The sequence below is a fragment of the Rhinoderma darwinii genome, chromosome 3, assembly GCF_050947455.1.
Source record: "Rhinoderma darwinii isolate aRhiDar2 chromosome 3, aRhiDar2.hap1, whole genome shotgun sequence".
Taxonomy (NCBI): Eukaryota; Metazoa; Chordata; class Amphibia; order Anura; family Rhinodermatidae; genus Rhinoderma; species Rhinoderma darwinii.
Window position 1 is genome coordinate 31,208,710 of NC_134689.1, and position 25,456 is coordinate 31,234,165.

Below are 25,456 nucleotides of genomic sequence, written 5' to 3' on the forward strand. Positions count from 1 at the left end.
CTCCTTCCTCAGCCCTAGTTTAAATACTCTGCCACCCCAGCTAATACAGGCAAATAAAAGGGAGTAGAATATGATGCAATTTATTTTTATTGTACTCCTATTTTGGTACATACTGATACAAGAACAGATGTATGAGTCAGACAATGTAAGCCACAATGTTATATGAAGGAGGTCGAACAGATCCAAAATACTGATGAACTTCCATCGGACACCTACTATTCAGGAGGAGATGGCTGTTTAGTATCCTAGTTGCACACAGAAGCCATTTACAAGGCTACGTGTAATGTGCCATGCTGGCTAGCAGCCGATTGGCCATGCGCATTTTATTCTGTACCTTAAAAGTAAACCACACAAGTACTGACACCCCATAAAGTATTGGTTAATATGTTGGCCAAAATACGCAAGCTCACAACCCACTTCAAGGGTGATCATAGACTTGTGTGATTTAAAAGGTCCTACACTAAAATCAAAAGCAAAATCACTAAAAGTAGGAGCAATTTTACAACATATGACTGAAAAAGGCCAAACTTACTTATACACTAATGGTTAACAGGAACAGGTCAGGTCAGACAGTGATTGAAAGCTAGGTCAGTAAACAGACTCAGTCAGGAACATGATCAGAAGGCACACCTTCACAAAGTCACAGGAAACCATGGAATCTTATTGCCTGGAGTGGTGCCCTGAGCTAAAATATACTGGTGAATTCCCTAATAACTAATAGCTAGGTCATTAGAATTTCCTGCATCTGGCCCCTTAAATTCTACCAAACACATGTGCATGCGTAGTGTCAGAGTGTCTGGCATGTACAAAAAGGAATGGGGATAGCTTGGTATCAATAAAATACTGGCCAGTTCCCATATTGGGCCATGTTAACTTACTAAATGTTCCACAATGCATAGATTATCAATAAGACTTTTCAGTAGTTCTTCTAGTTTGATACCCTAACCCTAGTCTGGACATTCATTAGATCTCACCTTGTGTACTTTTATCAGACAACAATCTTAAAGTGTAGCTAAACGTTCGACAAACTTCTGACATGTTATAGTGACATGTCAGAAGTTTGGATTGGTGGGAGTCCGAGCACTGAGACCCCCACCAATCGCTAGACTGAAGCAACAGAAGTACTCGTGTGAGCGCTCAGCTGCTTCATGTCTGTTCGGCTTTTTCCGGAAATAAATGTATTGGTGTACGGACTCCATACAAAGTCTATGAGCCTGTACTCCGATACATCGGCTTTTACGGAAAAAGCCGAACAGAAACTGAGCGCTCACACGAGTGCTTCAGCTGCTTCGTTCTAGTGATTGGTGGGAGTCTCATTGCTCGGACCCCCACCAATCCAAACTTCTGACATGTCACTATGACATGTCAGAAGTTTGTAGAACGTTTAGCTACACTTTAAGTATTCCTGGAATCCTGGCTACATCTGTCTTAAAGAAGTCCTAAACAAACTTTAAGCTTAAGGTGGGCAAAAAAAGTTACCTGCTCTAATGCCCCAATCATATCTCACAAGGCTTCTACTAACAGTAGCTCTAGAGCAAGGCTCTGCCAAGTACCCTAAATATTAAATTGTTAGAAGATCACGCTGAATTTGCCAATTTACACCAACAAGAATAAAGCCTCGTCCAATAGATCATCATGGATAAATATCTAGATTTAGGATTAGTCTGGCTACATCTACCACATAACAGCTGATTACTAATGGCTTCATTACTCCCCTATATTCGGGTCAAAGAGAGGAGTTCATTTTAATTTATGTCACACAATAGTCATTGTAAGAAATATATACCCCCTCATAGTTACAGTAGAAGTCTGCAAGCATTTAAAAATAACTAAGTCGTGGCATCATATATTTTCTTAAATAATTTAACAGTAGAAATTGGCTTTTGAATTCTCTACATTGTACAATGTTCATGTAAAAAAGTGATGCAGAAATGTGTACACCCAGAATCATATGTCATAATCTACAACATTCTCCTGTCTGGGAAGCATAAGCGGACACAGACAGCACCGGGCCCCAAGGCAAGAACAGTATATGGGCCACTTGATCGCCGATAGCTTATAGAATCATAGAACACCCTCCACTATGTCAGCCAGTAATTGTGACCAGAAAAAGTCATTAGCTTGCTGCTTTTAAGGGGACAGTGGAATGGGTAAGCTGCACAGGTCGTGCAAATGCTATGGCCAACCATGCTGGGAAGGACCCATAACACTGATAATTTTGTGCTTTATGAGGCCTCAAAACTATTGACAGAGTGATATATGGGAGGGGGATGGCATTGTAAACATACCTTTTGTCTCGGTCATGCATTACTGAGAAACTGATGTTTGATTCCGTCGGCCAGGCAATTGCAAGTGCCACTCTCTGCTTTGAGTGACGGCTTTAGTGGCCAATGAGGAGACTGCAGGGCTGGCAGCTTACAGTGTCGGAGGAAGTCCCGTCTCAGAGGAACTAAACATAGTTTTCTCGGTTATGAAACTTGTAGGACCGAAAGAAAAGCTATGTTTTCAATGCTCCCCTATATCGCTTTGTCAGCAGTTTTGAGGCCTCAAAACTGCTGACAGATTCTCTTTAAAGGGGGTTTCAAACCATAGAATGTGATAACATATTGCTAGGATATGCCATCCCTTCCTGATCAGTGGGGATCTGACTATCGGGAACCCCTACAATCCTCAAAATTAAAGAGCTGCTATGCTTGTTAAGAGCTGCATCTTATTCACATCTGCTGTCTTTCCTTCATTCTCAAGATCAACAGGGCTCCAGAGTTTTGACCCCCACCGATCAGAATATTGTCTCATATTCTGGCAATATGCCATAACATTAGAAGATGGGAATGTCCCTTTAATTTATGCTAATTTATATTATGAGAGATATAATATAGGATATACAATGAAACCTCCCCAGAATACCACCCTTTTGAAAATAACCCCCATCCAGACCAAATTTTCCTGTGACCCATTTCCCCCACCATTATAGTTTATGTAAGCTGCCCCTCTATAAGGAGTCCACCTACTAATACGACCAAAGACCACTGTTTTGAGCAAATTTTTCAGCGATGACCCCTTTGAAAGTCCACAAATTGAACTTACATGTAAATCGTCTGAATGCGGGTGTGCGCCACACCGCATTACAGGACCAGAGAGAGCAGGAGGAGGAGTTCTGCTTGACACATGGGGAAGAGAAGCTGTGCCAGAATTGCGCTGCATTGTTGGGGCAGAGAGAGCAGGAGGAGGAGCATTTCCATCACCCTGGAGCATCATAGGAAAGGAAGGAAAAGAAGGAGGGAGGCTGTCAGAGGAGGTGAGGGTGCAGCACACGTCATGCTGTTCTGAACAGCCTGCAGGATTGCTGAGCAAAGGAGTCTGCAGACTGCCGCTGAAGTGTGAAGGTTAGCAGTGGAGGGGATATGGAGAGCGGAGTCGGACTGGGGTCTAAGAATTACGGGAACCATGTTGGTGTATACTATTTAATAATGAGAGAGAGAGCCATGCTGGAAACTAGGGACTAGGAATGGAGAGGGGGAGCCCTAATGGGAACCAGGAGTGAGAGAGGAGCCACGATGGGAAACCAGAGGTGAACCATGCTAAGGAACAAGATTTAGAGGGGAGCCATTCTGGGGACAAGCAATGAGAGGGGGTCATGCTGGGGACTAGTAATGAGAGGGGAGCCATGCTGGGGACTAGGAATTAGAGGGGGAGCCATGCTGGGGACTAAGAATGAGAGGTGGAGCCTTGTTGGGGACTCTAGCCTGTAACATTTGGTACAGCGCTGCAGAAAATGTTGCTGCTTTGTAAATTAAATTGTTATTACTATTATTGATACAGTAATATCACGAAACCTGGGCTGCCTGTATACAGATGTAAACCAGGGATGGCAGTAAACCAACAAAGTGAGCTCCTCGCTTTAACACATTGATCACTATTGTTTTCAGTGTTTTCAGGACTAAATTCTCTAATCTCAGCCTTAAGGCTAGAATCACACAAGCAGTATTGATTGAGCTTTTGGCTCAGTTTTTTAGCCAAACACCGAAATGGTCACAAAAGAAAGGAGATGCATCAGTCTTTTCTTTATACCTTTCCTTACTTTCGGATCAACTTTTGGCTTTGGCTCAAAAAATGGAGTAAAAAACAGCACCAAAAACTGAATCAAATCTACATGTGAGATCCTGACCTTAGTGTAAAATTGTCATTGGCTGTTACAGGCGTCCTCCCATGGGTGATCACGCAAAGACATCTGCTGTAACACGAACACTGGGACATATGCGGTACATGTTCTTTTCAAATTAAAAACATTTTTTAGAGTAAAATTAAAACTAGACTCTGTTTATGTCAAGATTATTGTATATACCTCCTGTTCTATATAAAAATTTACATGCAGTAATTTGTATACTCTGCATATAGAAGTTTAATTTTTTTTTCTCTTTTATACTTCTATTTTTCACCTTTGTATTTGATGTCTCCATTTATTTTTCCAGTCATCCAAGCTGTCTTTTATTATACAGCACGGTTACATCCGAACGGAAGGTTTTAACCCATTTTAGGGGTCAGCAACTTAATGCCTAAGGGTTAACAAACTTCTTAAAATAAAAGAGAGCATTGATTTTTTTTTTGGACTGTGGTTGAGTCAGAAATTGGCGATAGATCTGAAGCAAAATGCTGATTCTGCTCACTTCTAAATCAGCATGATAAATCAAGCGTTCCTAAAGAAAGGGGAAACGCTTTATATTTGCAAATTGTGCAAAAATTATTTTCTATTTAAAGATTGATTCCTATGGTTGTAAAGTGGCGTCCACTGCCCTCTGTTATACCAAAGATGATTATAAAAATTTGGGACAGTAAAAATTCTTATACAGACACTCAGAATATAGTGCTAAAGTAAAGGTCCTCTTACATGGCTTGTGTAAACGAGTGCCGATCAATGAGACAGCTCGTTGATCGGCGCTCGTTTGCTCCTTTCACAAGGAGCTAGCATGGGGACGAGAACTCGTTACTCCGATCGCTTGTCCCCATACATTATTATCATGTCGCAGCACTTGAGGGAGGTGTGCTGCCGACCATGATAATATTTTACTTTTTTAAAACGAGATGATCAACAGATGAACAAGCGTTTGCAATTATCAACAACGAGAGTTGCCTATTAATTGGCCCATGTGTAAAGGCCTTAATGCTACTACTCTTACCAAGCATTCAACCCACCACCCCGATGAATCACCGAGGATTACGCAGCCCCAGTAGACCACCATGAAATGTGGTTCTTCCTTGTAACCCTGACTGCCAAGTAATCTAACTGTAATTTACTATTGGTATCTGGATATCCCATACTGACTGTAGAACCGACATCCAGGGACCATATGCAAAATCTGTCACAGGGTTCCCCGTACCCCTATAAATATGCCCATGGTGAGTACATTGTGACAACTTGGTAAACTGCTTTCCGGTAAATAAAAGTGGCTTTCTACCATATTTGTAAGTATAGAATACAGGATAAAAAAAGTTGGAACTTCCACTGGCTCTACCTAATATACCCTCTGCCTTTTCATCTTGGCCATGTGGGTGATGAATATTTATTAGTTTAAGAGATAAAGGTCAGTGTTCATTTAAAACACAATATAAAGCATACGGCATAGCCAATGCAATGCAGCAAAGAAGGCAATGTGGGAACATCGGTAGACAACATCAAACAATAACCTTTCTTATTTAAATGAGCAATTGATTTAAACAGTTGCGTCTTGAAGTCTAATTTTCATTGTCCTATGTTGTAAAAAAAAAAAAAGTCAGTTGGAGACATCAATCAGAACAACATTTTTGTGTGTTTTTATGTATCACTCACTGGATGCTGCCATTATGAAAAGTAATTACCGATCTGACCTGGGGCACACCCAGAAATGTTACTTTGGGGGAGATCCTGAGCTGCCTGCTGCTGCCACTCTCCACAACTGGATAGTCGATTCCAATCCAACTCGGTGGCCAGTGTCAGTAGCCACAGTCCATTCACCTCCTCATCTTATATAAAAGAATGGAGAGGCTGAGAAGGAAAGAGATGGGTTTATACCGCCAAAGTCAGATGTGCTCACTCTTGTCAGGCTCTTTCTCCCTCTCCCTATTGCAGTCTGCACTGGTGTGCTTGTCTCCTGACTGGCTGTCTCTCTGCTGTGATGTACTGCTTTCAGGAATAAAATCGAGGGAGTGGAAAAACACAAACAATGGTACCACAAACACTATCAGCCACATAAGTAAAACCCCAGGCATGAAACCCAGATCAAACCTCAAAATAAATTCAGACCACAGACCAGATCCCAAAATTCATTCAGACCTCAAACCACATCTGTAAATAAATTCAGACCTCAGGACGGACCTCAAAATTAATTCAGACCCCTATACCCCCTAAATAAATCAGACCTCAGGCCACACCTCCCAAATAAATCAGACCCCATCCAGACATCCTAAATAAATCAGACCCCATTCAGACCCCTAAATAAATCAAGCCTCATATCAGACCCCTTAAATAAATCAGACCTCAAAACAGACTATTGCAACATTTACTTACCACTTCTCGCTAACCAGCATCAGGACATTGTATGCGCTGACACACACTACTTCCTGAAGCTGTTTGACATCAGCACCCAGTGAGGCGGTGGCACCCGGAAGACAAAAGGGACTTTTGAGTGGTGAGAATGCCTGCAATAGCATTATGTATTGGATTTGATTTGCATGTTGCAAATAAAATGAAATAAATAATGATTCCCCATCGGATCCCACGCCCCCTCCTCCCTGTGCGCAAATGGATCTGACTATCAATGTGGTGAGCTTGCAATAGAGATACCATAGGCACATGTCTGCTTGGACTTCTCTGTGGGCAAGTTTATAGCTTAATTATTACTATGGTTTCCAGAAGATGCTTGTGCATAAATAAACCAGGTCAATTCAGCTGTTAGGCTGGCTATACACATAGGATTTTGATCAGCCAGAATGTGGCTAAACATTCGTCCATCGGGTCGCTCCTCCGAATTATCCCACCACCAACTAAACTCCTAGACTAAACTGGCAGACTATGGAGAAAATAAAAATGAGACTGGGCTTGCCCAAAATTGCAAATGTTTGGCTGAATTCGACCGACCATGCCATACACTTTTGCCATGCTAAAAGGGCAGACAGTAGTTTGCCTTAGGCCATCGCGAACGATAATTTTCAAACGGTTTCGGCCCACAAATATCTTTTGTATATGGCCAGCTTTAGATGTATTTAAACAGACTCTTTACTGCCACTGGTCATGGCGATGCCACGACTCTGGACGACCGGTTCTTTATTAAAGTGTGGTTTCTAAGCCAAGTCTGGATAAACAAGATCTCACTTTCTTTACAATTAGTTTGACCATACTTCTGTTCTTCCAGAGAACTTTTTAACTTGAAACTGCACAAACCAGAGGCCTTCTTTTCGCATTCTATTACTAGATTCATGACACACTGCATATCTTTTGCAAACCAGATTTACATGGGCCATGAATGTAGTGTTTATTGAAGGTCAAGAGGTGCAGTAATGAGAGTTTTACTGTCCAGCAACCCTGACTTTAGGTCTATAGGGGATATAACTGTACTACTTCATTACTGTATTCCTTTCCATTGTCCAACCGGCCACAACATTCAATGTTTACCTCATTATAGGAATAATGTAGATCTAACACAGTGAAACAGGAATGATATCCAACTAATTGGTACTCTGGAGCAGGGCTAATTATAGGAATGGCACATGGGGCAATTGGGCAAGCGGCCTCCACCAACTGGGAGCTAGAGGGGGTCCCCACCATACCCTGTTTAAAGATAATTCAAACAACTGAACATTATCAACCACAACAGTTTACTTACACAAGAACTCTACCTGTAGACAGCAGACTTTATCCTCACCGCAGGCAGTCTACCATACAAGATAGCCAAGCATTAGCTTTCTTCTGCACTGTGATTAAGTTTAACAGTAGAGATGAGCGAACTTATGAAAAGTACAGTTCGGCTAGTTCGCCGAATTTCACGAAAAAGTTCGATTCGGACCGAACTAGTTCTGACTGAACCTGTAATTTCCGTGCGCCGAGCATGGTACTCTCCAGGGTGCTGAAAGAGTTAATGGGCTGCACTAACTCTTTCAGTAACCTTCACAGTACCATGCTCGGCGCGCGGAAAATACAATTTTAATGTAATTTTTAAAAAAATAATACGTTCATACTTACATTCCTCCTGTCCGGCCTCCAGCAATGACGTTTCATCCATGTCGCCGCTCGCTGCAGCCAATCACAGGCTGTAGTGGCGGTCACGCACGTCACGTGATCGCCTCTGCAGCCAATCACAGGCTGCCGCGGCCTCTGCAGCCAATCACAGGCTGCAGCGGCCTCTGCAGCCAATCACAGGCTGCAGCGGCCTCTGCAGTCAATCACACGCTCCTCTCCTGAAATATTCTGTGCTGCTGTGAACTCTGCTCTTACCATTACGTAGCTCTCAGTCTGTTACCTCTCCTCCACTCCTGTCCTCAATAACACCTTCACATGATTGGCAAGTCACCACCCCGCACAAGATCCGCACGCTCATCTCCTGAAATACTCTGTGCTGCCTTAAACTCTGTGGACAGGTCAGGATCCTGTTTCTTTTAAATGCTGCTGGGGAACCCGCTCGATCCACTATATAAGGCTGTCACTTATTCCCAAGTACTGTAGCGCAGCCTTATATAGTGGATCGAGCGGGTTCCCCAGCAGCATTTAAAAGAAACAGGATCCTGACCTGTCCACAGAGTTTAAGGCAGCACAGAGTATTTCAGGAGATGAGCACGGCCGAGACCGCCGGCCACGGGCAGCCGGTCGTTTTTCCGAGCCGTGCTCCCATTATAAAGTATAGTATAAATAAAAAAATAGAACATGTTCTATCTTTTTAACGGCACGGGCACCTTCCCGTGAGAAAACGGGAAGGTACCCGTGGCTAACAGAAGTCTATGGGCCCGCTATTTCGGGTCGTAATAACGGGTGTTTTTACGGTCGTGTGCATGAGGCCCCGTAATGACGGGCGGCTACATGTGTGCACCCGTCATTACGGCAGCGTTGCTAGGCGACGTCAGTAAATAGTCACTGTCCAGGGTGCTGAAAGAGTTAACTGATCGGCAGTAACTGTTTCAGCACCCCGGACAGTGAATTCCGATCAGAATATAGAGTAACCTTTAAAAAAAAAAATACGTTCATACTTACCGAGAACTTTCTGCTTCCTCCAGTCCGGTCTCCCGGCCGTTGCCTTGTTGACGCGTCCCTCTCGACATCCGGCCCGACATTCCTGGATGACGTTACAGCCCATGTGACCACTGCAGCCAATCACAGGCTGCCGCGGCCTGTGCAGCCAATCACAGGCTGCAGCGGCCTCTGCAGCCAATCAGAGGCTGCCGCGTCAGTAAAGAAGGTCGGACTGGAGGAAGAAGAGGGACTCGTCACCAAGACAACGACCGGGTACGTATGAAATGCTTTTTATTTTATTTTTAATCAGCAGCCTCTTTTCTCTATCAGTGATTGATAGAGACAAGTGGCTGCTGATTTGTATAATATTTTTGACCGAGTTCGGTCAAAACGGGTTCGGCCGAACCCGGTGAAGTTCGGATTCGCTGCGAACCGAACTTTTCCCGATGTTCGGACCGAAACCGGGTTCGGTTGTCCCGGTTCGCTCATCTCTATTTAACAGGTCATTTAGATCACCATAGTGACTCCACCACCAACTTCATAATGACATGAATAAAAGTTATTGGGGATATATTCATACAGAAATTCTCTGTTTCCCGGCCCAATATTTTGCCCAAGGGCCTGCACTAAGGATGTAACGGCCAGCCACCGCCTATGTTGACTATGTACTATTCATTGTTTAAAGGGTATTTCCATTGGATCATTGAAGGTCCATCTGCTGGGACTGCAGCATAGTCCTATTCACTTGAATTGAGCTGTATTGACGTTTCCTGCAAAGCAGGTGGACAAGACCACCAATATGCAGGTGAAATCTGTTAAGGGGTCGAAACACTAAAACAGTGCTGCAGCCCATTCATTCTCAAGATCAGTTAGGGTCCTCCTCTGATCAGAAAGTGAAGGCATGTCCTTATTTCATATTCTTGACTTGGTCACAACAATCTAGATTATTGCCAACACTTAATATGCAAACACAGTACATAAGGGACATCTTAAGGAAATCTAATTGTCAGTGATTAGAACAGTGTGATCATTAAATCTCAGCATTGATCCTTATCATTGGCTTTATTGAATCCCTTGGCGTCAGTCTTTTTCTGATCCAAAACCAATAGCAACTTTTTAATTCTTTCTCTTGCCGGTTTCAACAAAGACAAAAGGCAAATTGATTCAAAAGTCGGAACTGTTTATCGCATCGATGGCTCTGCCACTGTAATACATCAATAAGCAGAGCCCTATTGACTATAAAGCGTGAATAAAATAACTGACTCCTTTATTGTCTTTGTAATGACAAAATGCCGACTTGTGAAAGTTTTGATGCATTGCCTACGATGACTATGAGATGCGGTTAATTATGTTTCTGTGACTTCCAGATTACTTCCTTCCATAAATAAACTCCCTTTTCCATTTAATCCCATCACAAGTGATTTTAAAAATCTACTTTTGATGAAGAAAAAAGAACTGTGTAATGCTATGCACTGACCCATAGTTTCGAGTCACTGAATTATAATTGGTCATTTCCAAATTTCTTAGTCCTAGTACTGTAGATCAGAATGTTGCCATAATGTAATTTTGTTGGCGAATAATGGACTGATTGAACTGATTAATCTTACTTAGTAAATCATGTACTGTTTTCGCCTGATATCTTAACCAACCACTTGGATGTAGTCATGTTATAATTGTATATTGTACTATTTCACGCCCTGTAAAGTGGTTAAACGGGTTCTCGTTGTCCTTGAAAAATCAAAAACAAAGGTCATTTTTGTTAATAGGATATAAACGAGTTTAACAATTCTTCATAGATTGACTGCTTAACCTATTTATTGATTGGCTGATTGATAGAACAGAGATGCCAGAGCTGTGCTGACTTTGGACTTACTCTGCTCTTATTTTTTTTGTGTTAGATAGATGACTGCAAACAACACAAGGCTTTAAGTGGAAAGATAAAAAGAAGTAGTGGATATATTGGATATTTTAGTTTACTGCTTAAAGGGGCTTTCCTGGCCTAAAACATTGATGATCTATCCTTAGAATATGCCATCATTCTTCGATTGATGGGGTCCAACCCCTGGAATCCCCACCAATCATCAGAACAAAGGGGCTGTGACATTCGCTGGAGTACCAGACACAGCCGCATGTACGGTCACGTTGCTGTGATTTTCGTTCTCATAACTAGCAGCGATCCCTGGAGTTGGACTCCCAACCATCAAACATCAATGGTAATCGGATTATAGTATTTTTACCATGCTTGTTTTTTTGCTCACAACTAGTTAAAAGATAATGTGCATGCAGAATTTCGACAGAGACAATCATTTCCCATTGTTGCAGATATCTAGCAGTGTACGCCAATCTTTTTACAAGTTTTCAGAAATGTCTCTGCAAACACTGCAAAATGTTAAGACATATGTCCTGTTCCTTAATTTATAGGTCAGACCCCTCAAAATGCCCCCCTTCATATTATACCCTTGAATCATAACTTTGCAACTTTTTATATTGACAATCACAAAGCATCTCAGCAGTTACACTGATCTAGCATAGCCCATCATTCACTCTAGCCATCCCATAGTCCAGCTACAGTGCCACCATTACAGTGCCAGCTACATGGCCACTACCACAGTGCCGGCTACAGGCCCACCATAAGATTGACAGTTCTCGTAAAATCATTACAGTGCCAGCAATGCCAAACTTTGACAGAAGTCCAGAAGTTTTTCCCCTTTTTGCAGATGGCTCCAGGACATTACAGGAGAGTAGGCAACACTGGTGTATACCCCATTAACAATCGGCATTCCAATAGTGAAAAATATTGGAACCCTGAATAGATCAGGAGTAAATTACATGTGCAACAGGCAATGATTATATTATTGACCCCTTTTAAGTTTAAATAAAGCATAATAGGTAACATTTATATTTGCTTCAAAACCTCAGATAATACAGTATGAGAACATGACGATGGTTAGGATTAAAACTCACATCTTAAAATTACCTTCTTTGTGAAAAAAATGGAATGTGCTTTCCATGTCACCAAAGTACTGGGGCCTACAATCCTATACTACTAGTTGTGTAAGTTTTGTCTTTATTTTGGCCCCGAGAGCTTTATATAAAAGTCATTATGGGATTATGTGGAAGTAGCCACTTGTGCATTCCCATCAGGTTTACCAATTGTCAGTAAATTCCTGGACAGTCCGGAATTATAGGGGACTTTTTTCCAATGTCCATACAAAAAAACATTTTTTAGAAGCTGGAGAAGCCTGTACAGGTTATTATCATTATTATTATTATTATTATCCAGGTCACACTAAATGCCATTGATGTTTTTATACTAGTAATCTAAGCTAAAGACACATATCACTTATCATTTTATGATTGATTTTAGTTTTCCAATTTGCCAATAAATAATATTTGCTGTCTGTGATTTTTGGATATGTTCTCCAGAAAAAAAAACTAAATCATATTGGCATCCCTGAATCCTATTTATTTAAAATTTTTACATATATTCCTTGACAAGATGCCTCAATTTACAATTTACTGTAGAAACTACCATCAATTCACACGAGTTCCCTTCCAATTTGTTACTACTAATTCCAGACTAATCACTATTTTTCCTGACATTACATGTCTAAAACCACTCCTATAAGGAAATCAGTCATCAAAATACACACATGGATTATTTACTTTGGCGAGCTACATAAAGCAAAACATATCCATTACAACCTGGCTAAGGCGTAAACTTACAGAGGATCCATCATCAAACGTTCTGGAATCTTGTTTTCATTGAAAAACACTGTTAATTAGCTCATTGTAGATGTTGTGGTTGTTATAAACATGCCATACCTCTCTACATTGCCTCAAAATAAAGCCTTCCCTAGCTGTCCTCATTATATCTCTATGGAGTGTCATTTTGCCATATGCAAGAAGCGATAGTTGCTTTCATTTAATTTCCTCTGTGAGAACATTGTTCCAAATAATTTCATTCACAGACGTAACAATTATATCAGCTGTTTACTCTTTAAACAACTTGTAGATAACAAGCTAAGCTTAAAGGGGTTGTCCACTACCGGACAACTGATGAACTATCCACCGGATAGGTCATCACTACATGATCTGTGGGGGTCCGACACCCTGACCCTGCACCGTTAAGCCGCTCCGGCTGTCTCCGGGCAACGGACGTCCATGATGGAAGCAGATAGCTCTGTACATTGCATAATGTGCCATAACATCTAGTGCCCGCAGGCCACTGGAGCACCTGATCAGTGCGGGGTTCGGGTCTCGGTCCCACATCGATGATATACTGATGACCTACCCGGTGGATAAGTCATCAGTTGTCCAGTAGTGGACAACCCCTTTAAGGCCCTTTTACACAGGCAAATGATCGGGCAAATGAGCCTTCATATGAACACTCATTCGTAATCACTGACCTGTTGAAATAGGGCAACAATCAGCCGATGAACGAGCACTCACGTATCGTTTATGCAGCAGAAAATATTATCATTGTCGCCAGCACTCCACCCTGTGTAACGCATAGGGACGAGTGGTCGTAGTAACGAGACGTTATTCCCATACGTAGCTCCTTGTGAAAGGAGCCAACGAGTGCCGATCATTGAGCTGACTCGTGGATCGGCACTTGGTATTTTTATGGCCAAAATTGGTTGGTGTAAAAGAGTCCTTATTCTTTTAGCTGGGCATATACATTAAATATGGGTCCATTTCTTGTTCACTCGAGAGTTATCTCTCCCGACCTCATAAAAAATGAACACTCGGCTTCCTTTGGGAACAAAGGATTTGGAATGTTAAAATCCAGCATTCCTTACCATTTTGTCCCCCCATATGTGCCATAAGGGATTTTCAGGCTGCCCCCATACACAGAAAAGAGACATACACATACATTGTTGACTGATCCCACCTAAAATCGACAGGTTTGGCTGACTTTGATGTAATGTATATGCCGACCTTTAGACAAAAGCTGTACATACATAGTATTATTTCATCTGATGAGATTAATTGGTTTATCTAATATTGTCGAGCCATATGCACTGTATGTTTCAGTTGTAGTCATTCAAACTTTGTTCACCCTCTTCTTAGCAATGGATGGCGAAAAAGGTTGACCTGCAAGGTCTACCAGAGCTCAGAAATGAGTGTGTATGGACAGCTTTTGATCCATGAGGATTAAGATGAGCTGAAATGATATGGACATATATGCCGCATTGACAAGCTACTAAGGTGGCTACTCATGGTACATTATTAAAGAAGTATGACAAGGAAAGTCTTTATTATTCTCAACTTTGGTTTAAGGACTGCTGAGGATGGTGCGGATAACAAGTAAAACACGTGGATTATCTTGAAAGAACTAAACCTGTTTTTCCACATGAAGCACAAAAAGCCGTATTGAAGCTCTATTGTATTTTGGACCCTGCTCATAGGAAAAATCAATTCTTCTTGCAAGAATTGACATGGGGAAGAAAAAAGGAATGACCAGCAATAAGATGGATGAATACAATCCCAAGGATCATGAACCTGCCATTGAGAAGACCGAAGATTCAAATAGAAGACTAGAAAAACACAATTTATAGGGTCACCAGGGAAAGAAATCAACTTGACAGTACAATGCATATAACCATGTACCTTATTAATGACTATGTAGATTAAAATCTACTCTATCACATAAATAGTCAAAGATAAACTCATTCTTAGTGAAGTGTTGGTCTAAGGCAGCGGTGGCCAAATAATGTACTGCAATCTACTGGTCAACCGCCGATTGATATTCAGTCAGTTTTGATGACTAGTTGCCATTCTCGATTAAAAAGTAAAAAATTTGCAGTTATTTGCAGAGTCTACGCGAGGAGCGTGATGGCACAATATACTGGCATCACATCATCCTCATAGCATAGGCACGGTGTGACTGAAGAAGGAAAAAGAGGCAGAGGCACCTGAGACCAAGAACTAGAGGCAAAGTTGCACTAAAGGACTAGAAAGGGTAAAGAGAGCGAGGAAAAATGTCCTATATTGGGCATCTGCAGCAGTCACTGTTATATTATGCATATGTGACTATTGTATACTGTTATGGGGCATATATGGATGGTGCAGGTTGTAATGGGGCATTTGTGGCTGGCATAGAATATAATGAGGTCACCTGTGGCTGGCATAGGCTTTAAGGAGACACTGGTTGCTAGCCCTGGCTCTATGAAGGGCATCTGTAGTTGGCACAGGCTTTAAGGGAAGCATTTGTGGATGGTGCAGGCTGTAAGGGAGACATCTGTGACTTACATAGGCTGCAAGGGGACATTTGTAGATGCCGCAGGCTGTGAAGGAGGGCTCTGTGGTTGGGACAGACTGTAAAAGGGGGTATCTGAGGCTGGCACACTAAGAACCTCAGTGACGTGCTTTTAGGAATATTAGGGTCAATAATAATTAACACAAATAATGACCTTCACCACATACCGTGCTATCCAGCTATTCCTGCTTTTACCTTCCTTTTTCCTGGGGGTAGGAAAAGCCTAGATCATCGGTGGTTGGTGGATTATTTGGCTCCCGCTCAACAAAAAGTAGTATATGTACCAGAAACATACGACCTCCCCTTGGTCCATGGATACTTGTTCAATGCGACAATTTCAGACTCAAAGTTATAAAATTGTATCTTCATATGTGTTGTGGGATGACTTGTTCCAGTTTGTTTTGGTTTTATTGAAAAGCCATTTTCTGGGGAGGATTAATAGTTCAGCCCAGGTCAGAAAACACTAGAAACAACTATCATCAAGAGATTAACGCAAAGGCCAGGAGCCACATTAAATAGTGGTATAGAAGTGTAGCAATTAGCCATAGATACATTAATCCTTTCACTGCCAGAGGGAAAAACACTTAGAGACTGTTACAAGGTCTTCTGCACAGGTTAAACAAATAGAAGTATATACAGTACACAGCCATTTGTAGCTTGCATACCATTACCGAGAACACAAAGAAATATATAAACAGCTGCAACACAAACAATATATGAATTGCAAATTGTGAGCTAGAAAGGTTTAGGAGATATGCAGGGCCTTATTCTGTTACACTGTGTATTATGAAGTACATTGTTTATGGGAAGGGAAAGTTTATTTCTCTTTTTTTGAAATATTGTAATGAAAAAATTATAGAAAATGTTAATATTAGCCAAGGAATTTTGGCTACGTCACATCTCGTCTTGCACTTTGTGTTCCAGGCACAATCGAAGTTATTCGAAGACCTTAAATCTGAAAAATAACTGAAAAATAATTGTTCCTTGTTTATATAAACAAGATCCTGGTAACAGACAAAAAAGGAAAGATATTTTTGAGAAGTATTTTGGCTCTGCAGCAATTGTAAAATACAGCGGGGGGGACTTATCAATGCCAATATCACAGTTTCTGGTGTAATAAAATTAGCGCTGAGAATGAAGACCATATCGGGAAAAGTAAATGTGGTTTTCAAGTTGTACTTCATGCAACTGATTTTTTTAAAGTTTTACACCAGTTTTGTCTTTAGAAAAATATAACCTGGCACTGTTCAGTTACCTGCCTATCATTTGTTTCCACAAGAGGAAACATATTATTAGTGAGGATATCAATCACTGATTGAATTACTTAAATTACCATCTTACTCTTAAAAATAGATGTGCGCAGCAGCTGAGGTGTATACTGCCCCTGAAACAGGGCCAGCCAAAGTGCCTCCATAACCGTGCAAATCACAAATGTCTTCAAACCTTAACAGTCACTGTTTTCACAAAACAATGCCAACCCCAAATGTCTTGATGCTCCATATAATGCCACCTCAAGGCTCCTATACAGTGTCAACCACAATACAGACACAAGTGCTGCCCACGAAGTCAGCTCCAATGACCCCCCCATACAATGTAAGTCCTAGAGCCCTCGAAAATGTACCCAGCCCATACAGCCACAAGGCCCCCCTAACAGCGCCACGTATTTGTGTGTAATTAGCACATTATGACATCATAACCCTCCAATTATATATTTACTAATTACATACCTGTCAATTGAGGAACTCTGTTAAAGAGGCGCTTTATACATATTGGAATGTAGAATTATTGGTTCCTTACACTGGTAACACCCACAGAAATTACAGGACAATGAAATTACAAAATCCAAATCCCAGTATATACTGGGTATGGTGGCTCACTGGAACCTTGCAGCACTGAAGCCACAAGAGATAAACAAAAATACAGAAATTAGTTGCGTGCCTGATTTTTTTTATGTCCGAATAAATTCACTGCAAATTTCAAGTCCCCCAATTGGCCTGAAAATTCATGCCTAACTCTCTGATGCCTCCTAGAGCTTATCCAACCCCTTTTAAGCTCTTTTAAGGTGTTGGTCACTTTATGTTTATTTTCACTAATGAGTGGTAAAAAAACATTACGTGCTAGTTAATAATGCATAGTTATTAGAAGCTCAGCGCCAATGTCTTCCTCTGTGAAGCACCACCCTCCTTGTTAGTACAGTCTGCTCCACAAACTGTACGGCATTTCCGTTCTCAACATGGCCGCTGATGGAAGGGCATGTGACCAGGCACTTTCATCAGGGGCTTCCATTGAATAACACTGCGCGTGACAAGGAAAACCAGCAGAAGCAAAGTGTTTTTCAATGGAGGCCGCCCTGGTCACATGCCCCTCCAGTTTAGAAGGGGAGCGCCGTAGTGTTCATGGAGAAGGCTGTACTAACAAGGGGGCAGCACTTCACAGAAAAGACATTAGCGCTCATCTGTATGTACTATCTATTAGTAAGTGAGCGCCGGCAGCCACAATTTTTCCGCAATATCTGTGCCACAAAGCCCAAATGTTTCGGATTATGCAGAATTTGCAACTTTTGGAAAATTTTAATCAAATTGGATTTGCTCATCTCTAGTTGGTATCCATGCAGGGCAACAATTGCCAACTTGCAAATAATCCCCGTGTTTATATGAGCTTCTCTTAGGCACTCTGGTTCCCCCTTGCCCTCCACAATCATTCTTAGTTCAATTGACCCGTGTGTGTGTGTGTGTGTGTGTGTGTGTGTGTGTGTGTGTGTGTGTGTGTGTGTGTGTGTTTGTCTGTGTGTGTGTGTTTGTCTGTGTGTGTGTGTGTGTGTTTGTCTGTGTGTGTGTGTGTGTGTGTGTGTGCTGATTTTTAAAACCTGCTCTGAACTGCTGCACCTTGCGTGAGCAACAAGGTTCTTTGGATCCTGTCCATTTGTGAAGGAGTTTGTTTGTTGCTGACTCTTTCTTTGGATCGCTGGCTGCCCTGATCTGTCTAATCAGCCGTGACTTCGGATTTTTACGACCATGCCCTGTACCTCGCTTTTGAAATACCATGTGAAGTCCATCAGCAAGTGCTTTTAAACACTACAGTCGGGATGCCCTGCGCAAAGTCCATACCCCTGTCGACTCCGACAAAGTCAATAGTCACATAGTGGGTCCTTGAAAATATGACCACATATAACACCTGTCATTGCTTCTTTTATTGTTTTTTTTATTGTGTGTGTGTACAATTTTGTATTGCTTTAACCCTTTAATATACTTTAGGGAATTTTAAAAATATGCAAATAACTCTTATCCAAAAGGAAGAAAATCTGTCTGTCAAGTGTTATTGACTACCCTTTAAACCTAAGAATATAACTTATGTTTTAGGGGAGACCCATTCATGAACATATCTGCTTTGATCTTTTGGCCCACATGACTAGTTTACTAGAGATGTGTATCTATTGATGGATTCCTACGTTCCTGCCAGAAATAAGGAAAGTCAATATTCCATTAGATTTGTAGTTATGGCATCACACTGCTTACTAGATTGTTGCTCTGTGATGATGAGGTCCAAAAGACTGAAACAGATTTGTCCAAGGATGTGTATCTCTGATAGCGAATACGCAAGTCATTTTACTAAATTTTAGCTATTGTTGTGAAGGGTACCATATAAATGACACTTCAGAGACAGTTTTTTTTTCTTTTGGAGGCTTCTTATATAATTGTCCCATGAAATAAATTGACCTACCTTCCGGAATGTTCTCTAGAAGGAGAATAAACACTCCTCGAAAATAGAGGTAATAAGGGTAAGTTGGCATGAGTAAAGCTCAACATGGTCAAGTTCACTATACAATGTCTCCGTCTCTCGACATTTCTTTTCTGGACTAATGTTAATCCCACATTTCAGAATTCATCCCCATGTATTTGGCTTAAACTGATTTCTATGTGTGACTGTGCAAAATGGATGCAGCTCAAGGGTCGATAATTTTAACCAGAAAATCAGATCAAGAAAAACAACCTCAATGTAATTCCTAATCTACTGCAGTAGACTTCCTCTTGGAAGATAGCCAATGACCCTTGATTTTTCCATTGTAGCTATCTAACATAAGTAACGGATGTAATTATTTTGTGATGCTGGAATTTATTAGTAATACGCTATTATTGAATCATAAAGAAATATATTGGCTTACTATTTAAAATCTTTTGTTCCTGCTTCACGATGAATGCCGTGTTTGCCGATCTTGATTTTGAGGGTTAGGTCAGCACGGGAACATTTTTAGACTTGAGGCAGCATGACATTGTATTGTGTATGCAAATCCTCCTCACATACAATCCATAGTTTCATTACAGAGATTGATGGAGACCATTAATGTTCCTTCAAAGCAGAATGGCTCAGATCCACACTTAATGCAGATCACTTGCATTAGTGAGCGTGAGTCCTCATTGAAATGTATGCATTTTATTATTGTACCCTTGAGTGTTGTGAGTTGTGACACAAATGGCACCACTAATCTTCAAAGATAATTTGTGTCATTATCTACCCTACTGTCAGATTTAACACCATACTCAGTGAGTTATGACTCTACAGAAGTAGATGGCATCATTACTACTCCCTAATTACAAAACATACTACAGAAACAGAGGCGTAACTTGTAGCTTCAACGCAAAATCTATTTTAGTGCCCCCCAACCAAAATTCTTTATTTATAGTACTGTTATCAGTACAATTTGACTTTAAAAGGGGTTGTCCACTTTTAGCAAATGAAGGATATTTTTTTATAGAATGTAAAGTTATATAATTTTCCAATATACTTTCTGGATTAATTCCTCGCGGTTTTCAAGATATCTGCTTGTTGTTATTCAATAGGAACATTCATTGTTTACCTCCAGTGGATAACATTCTGTCCATGGTCATGTGATGGACACACAGGTGCTGGCATCGTTAGAAGACACAGCTCTGATACACATACTGTAACTGTAACGAGCCGTGCACCTGTTTGTCCATCACATGACCATGGACAGAACTTTATCCACTGGAAGTAAACAAGCAATGTTCCTATTGGAAAACAACAAGCAGAGAGCTTGAAAACCGTAAAGAATTAATACTGAATGTATGTTGTAAAATTGTATCACTTTTATTTATACAAAAAGATAAAGTTAATTTTCTGAAACCGGAAAAACACTTTAAGCCCCCTCAGGCCCTAGGGCACAGGTGCTACTGCAATCGCTGTACTCCAGTACAGAAACAAAAAATGTCACAATTACAAGTCAAGTGACATACATATGTAGACCAAATGTTAATCTGTTTACTCTCTTTAATTTTAATTTTGAATAACCACATTTGTGTAATCTTAAGTTTTATGGACAGTTTCCCTACTGAACCTTCACTTATTTCTTTCGATATGTTTTGAAGTACATCTGAATTTACCCAGAATGAACTTAAACTTGGCACTGGGATTTTAGTTTCCTTTTGGCTTGACAAATGGAAATATAAAGGAAATAATAGTCTGACTAATGACGAACTAATGATAGCCATATATGAAGACCTATAATTTGGTGCAGTAGATCTATGATAGGTCTACATTTCATATAGTTCATCTACTCAATCTTAAAATCTGACCTATACTAAGATTTATTTTTCACCTTAATTTGTGATTTTTTTTTTCAGTCTCATTCTGATTTCCTGTAAATCCAGCCAGTAGATGTTATTAGAAATACACTGAAACTTCTTTGAGGGTACCACACAAAAATAATCTTCTAAAGGGTTGATCCTTTTAAAGCGTACCTTTTAGAAGTTTTGATCGTGGGGTCTGAGCACTGAGACCGACACCAATCGCTAAAACGAAGCATCTTTTCTGATCGGCTCTGCTTGGCTTTCCTCGGATTGCTGAGCAAACAGTGTAGGGACTCATAGACTTTCTATTGAGCCCGTACACTGCTCGCTTGGCTTTCAGAGGAAAGCTGAGCAGAGCCGATCAGAAATAAAGTGGCACAGCAATCACCTAAGCGCTTCTGCCATTTCTTTTTAGCAATCGGTGGGGGTTTCAGCGCTCGGACCCCCACTGATCAAAACTTCTAACATGTCAAAGGTTTTATAAAAGTATAGTTACACTTTGAAGATGAGAGTATACATAGACATGGAATATAAGGGAATTGAAAATTCATCAGAGAAATCTCATCTTTGAGAGGTGTCATTGTCTGTCTAGCATCAAAAATATTATCTTCCTTTTTTTAAAGTTATGGCTAGATGGTAGAGGCAGACATTGACCAATTAAAATGTCATGTAACATAGGATGGATGCAAGGGTGTACTAACCATAGAGGCAACCAGGGTCGGACTAGCCCACCAGAGAGATAGACGATCATTCGGTGGGTCCAGGCTCTGACACAATAATAGCCTTAAAGGTCCACCAGAAGACAACTCCATTTGGTGCCAATCCCTTGCCACTAGGGTCTATTTCTTATGGGATGATTCACAAATGACCTATTAGACCTTATTGATGATATCTACATTGTGATAATAACAAGGACTGTAATGAAATTAAAAGTGGACATGTTCTCTATAGATGGAGGGTGGGCCCTCAGAATCCTCCCCTCTGGTAGGCCCAAGGAACCACAGTTCAATTCTGGTGGCAACCCATACATCTGATATAGAGCTCCTGGGGGACGGATCCATTCTAGGTTGGTCTTGCCCCCATGTGAAGGAGACCGTGGTGAGAACCTACACAAGCATGAGGTCTGCATAGATGATGCAATGTTAGTATATAAGGAAGTGTCAATCAGCAACTGAAAGGGGCCTCTTTTTTATCTTTGCTTTGGGGTCTCCTGTCCTTTATGTGTACACCACTGCACGAATGCTACATTAATATCATATAACAAGACATGATTTTCTTCAAAAAGTAAATGATCCATCTAAATCAAGTCATTGTTCTGCGGGAAAGTTCTAGTTCATAAAGCGTTCTATCATGTACATCTATTTCACATTCACTAGAAGTAAACAATTGAGTCTTAAAATAGTTTTTCAACACCTATAGTTTCTTCCTCTCCCATATAGCTCCTGGCCACTTAACCATCTAAGCACAGCTAAAGCTGAATTAAAGAAATGTGTACATGTAATGTTAAGAAATAATCCATGTTTACTAGCAGTAATGGAAGTGTAAACTCCATTCATCCTTGTCTTTTGGCATCTTTTACATATATACTTGGTTCCATAATTCTTCCCTCGCCCTGATTTTTTCAACATGCCGTCACCTTTCAAAAAAATTGTTGCTTTTATAAAAACACTTAGAAGATTGACTGAACGCCCACTTCAGTGTAAACCATTGAAAGCAGGCGAATCAGGTGACAAGCAAACATACCAAAACACACCTATTACTGCCTCAGGGCTTTCTTACCCTCGCTCATAAGGTCAAAGCACAACTTGTATAGGTAGAGAGTTAATTTATGGGACCGCTATAATGTTTTTAGTTGTCATATAGCACCTGAGTTTTGTATGGCTATGACTTTAATAATTATATATTTATATGTTATTGAGTAAAGATTTTCCTCAAAATCAAACACAAGAACATTCTATTAATCCAACAATAAAAGAACAGAGCAGGAATCAGAATTGTCACACTATCCAGTGGTGGATTGAGTAGACCATAGGCCCTAGTCTGTTCCCTAAACTTGGGCCCCCATTCATCACCACCGCTGTCGTGCCGTTCCGGGTGTGCTAGCATTGCTGTGCTAGCATTGAAAAATAAGTTTTACGATTCCCCTTGTCAAAGGGCTGTGTCCCTACATACTGACAGTCTCCAGCCATTGCTGACAGCATCACACAGTGTATGGACACATCATCTTGACAAGCGGAATGGTAACACCCATTTGTTTATTAGTCTTGGACTACATCAGACTTTTTGTGGAAAATTAGGATTTCTATAACAGACATGTCAGGAGTGATGACAGATTCTCTATAAATCCAGTGACTCACAGGAGATGTTTTCTCAGATTCTAGTCATTCTTTTTCTCTTTTCTTCTCCATCCGGTCCAGACTTCGTTAAGACTTCTTCCGGCCACGACCGATTTCAGCAGAATTTGACACTCAGATGTCTTCAGCTCCTGACTTTTCCAACATTTATGCACCTATAAACGAAGAAAAAATTCTCATGGTGCTACACACTATGCCCCCAAAGCTAATAGTATCAGACACAGCACTCCTGAAAATAATAGCACCATTCACTTTATGCCTGAATATAATAGTACCATTCACTATGCCCCTGAATAAAATTGTGTCAAACACTGTAAAGTGAAGCACAACACACACACACAGTGCCCCCTGTCAAAAGTGTGACTCACAATGCCCCTGTAGTAAGTGCCACTCACAGTGCCCCCTGTAGATAGTGCCATTCACAATGCTCACTGTATAGTGCCCCACAGCCCCTGTAGATAGTACCCACAGCCCCCTTTTGATCGTACCATACACCTCCCTGTAGATAGTGTCACACTCCCGCTGTAGATAGTGCCACACCCCCCCTGTAGCTAGTAACAACCCCCCCCCCCCCCCCCGCAGATAGCACCACACTGTCCCTGTAGATTGCGCCACACTGCCCCCCTGGAAGATAGCAGCACACTCACCTGTCCCCGCTCCTCCGTCTTCCTTTTCTCCAGCGATGCAGGCATGGTTCCCTTGCCTTGCCAGTGCTGTCAATTGTATCTGCGTCCAAAGGACGCAGATACAATCGAGTCCTATGTAAGGGCCCTCCGGCCTTTATCACAGGGGGCTACCTGCCCCATACAGTTTTGTCACGTCCTTGTGCTGCGATTCACGGCAAAAAAACGTGACTAAACTGCAATGTAGTTTTATTGTTTGGGCGGAAATGGGCCCCCGGGGAGCCTCAGGCCTTGGACAGTCTCCCCAAACTGACCTATTGACACTATCAGATACTGGATTAAAGGAACTTCACTGTATATCCATTGAAACCTCTATACCCTCTCCTCAAAAAAAGCACTCTTGATCTAGACCAGATTTCCTGTGGATATCTAATTAAGTTAATACATTTGCACTTGCCATAATAGGGCATGTGGAAATCGTAGTGGGGGATCCTCACTCAGGATCCCAATCTATGAGCCAGAGCAGAGAACGGCTAAGGCCTCATTTACACGAGCGTATTATACGCGCGTGCGACGCGCGTGCTTTTCACGCGTGTCGTACGCACCTATAATAGTCTATGGGGCTGTTTAGACGATGCGTGAATTTTGCGCTGCGTGAGTGCGTTGCGTAAAACTCACGACATGTTCTATATTCTTGCGTTTTTCACGCAACACGCACCCATTGACTTCAATGGGTGCGTGAAAACAACGCATGCCACACGGACGGTCCTGCGTTGCATGCGCGAAAATCACGCAAGAGCTGTCAAAAGGATGAATGTAAACAGAAAAGCACCACGTGCTTTTCTGGTTACAAACATCCAAACGGAGTGTCAAATTAGAGATGAGCGCACCGAACTTCACCGGGTTCGGCCGAACTCGTTTTGACCGAACCCGGCAAAAAATGTTCGGGTACGCGACGTCAGGAGACAGTCACTGTCCACGGTGCTCAAAGACTTAAACTGTTTCAGCACCATGGACAGTGTCTTTCGATCACAATATACATATACGTGTAAAAAAAAACAGAAGTTCGGACTTACCGATAAGTCCCGGCTCCTTCCTCCAGTCCGACCTCCCGGGATGACAATTCAGGCCAAGTGACAGCTGCAGCCAATCACAGGCCAAGCACAGGCTGCAGCCAATCACAGGCTGCAGCGTTCTCATGGCCTGCCGCGTCATCCTGGGAGGTGGGGCCGGATGACAAGAGAGGGACGCGTCACCAAGGCAACGGACGGGAGACCGGACTGGAGGAAGCAGGCAGTTCATGGTAAGTTTGAACGTCTTTTTTTATTCACAGGTTGGTGTATATTGTGATCGGCATTCACTGTCGAGGGTGCTGAAAGAGTTACTGCCGATCAGTTAGCTCTTTCAGCACCTTGGACAGTGACGGGCGTCGACTA

At 41.6% G+C, this 25,456-nt stretch overlaps 1 protein-coding gene across 1 annotated transcript in view; it reads right to left on the reverse strand.

Moving 5' to 3' along the window:
- The window catches only part of LOC142750338 (uncharacterized), a 49,783-nt gene extending 25,694 nt beyond the window's left edge, over positions 1-24,089 (reverse strand). Inside the window, exon 1 of the mRNA XM_075859336.1 lies at positions 24,045-24,089. Coding sequence (XP_075715451.1) covers positions 24,045-24,089 — 45 coding nt within the window. The remainder of the gene's footprint in view (positions 1-24,044) is intronic.
- Positions 24,090-25,456: the final 1,367 nt, after the last annotated feature.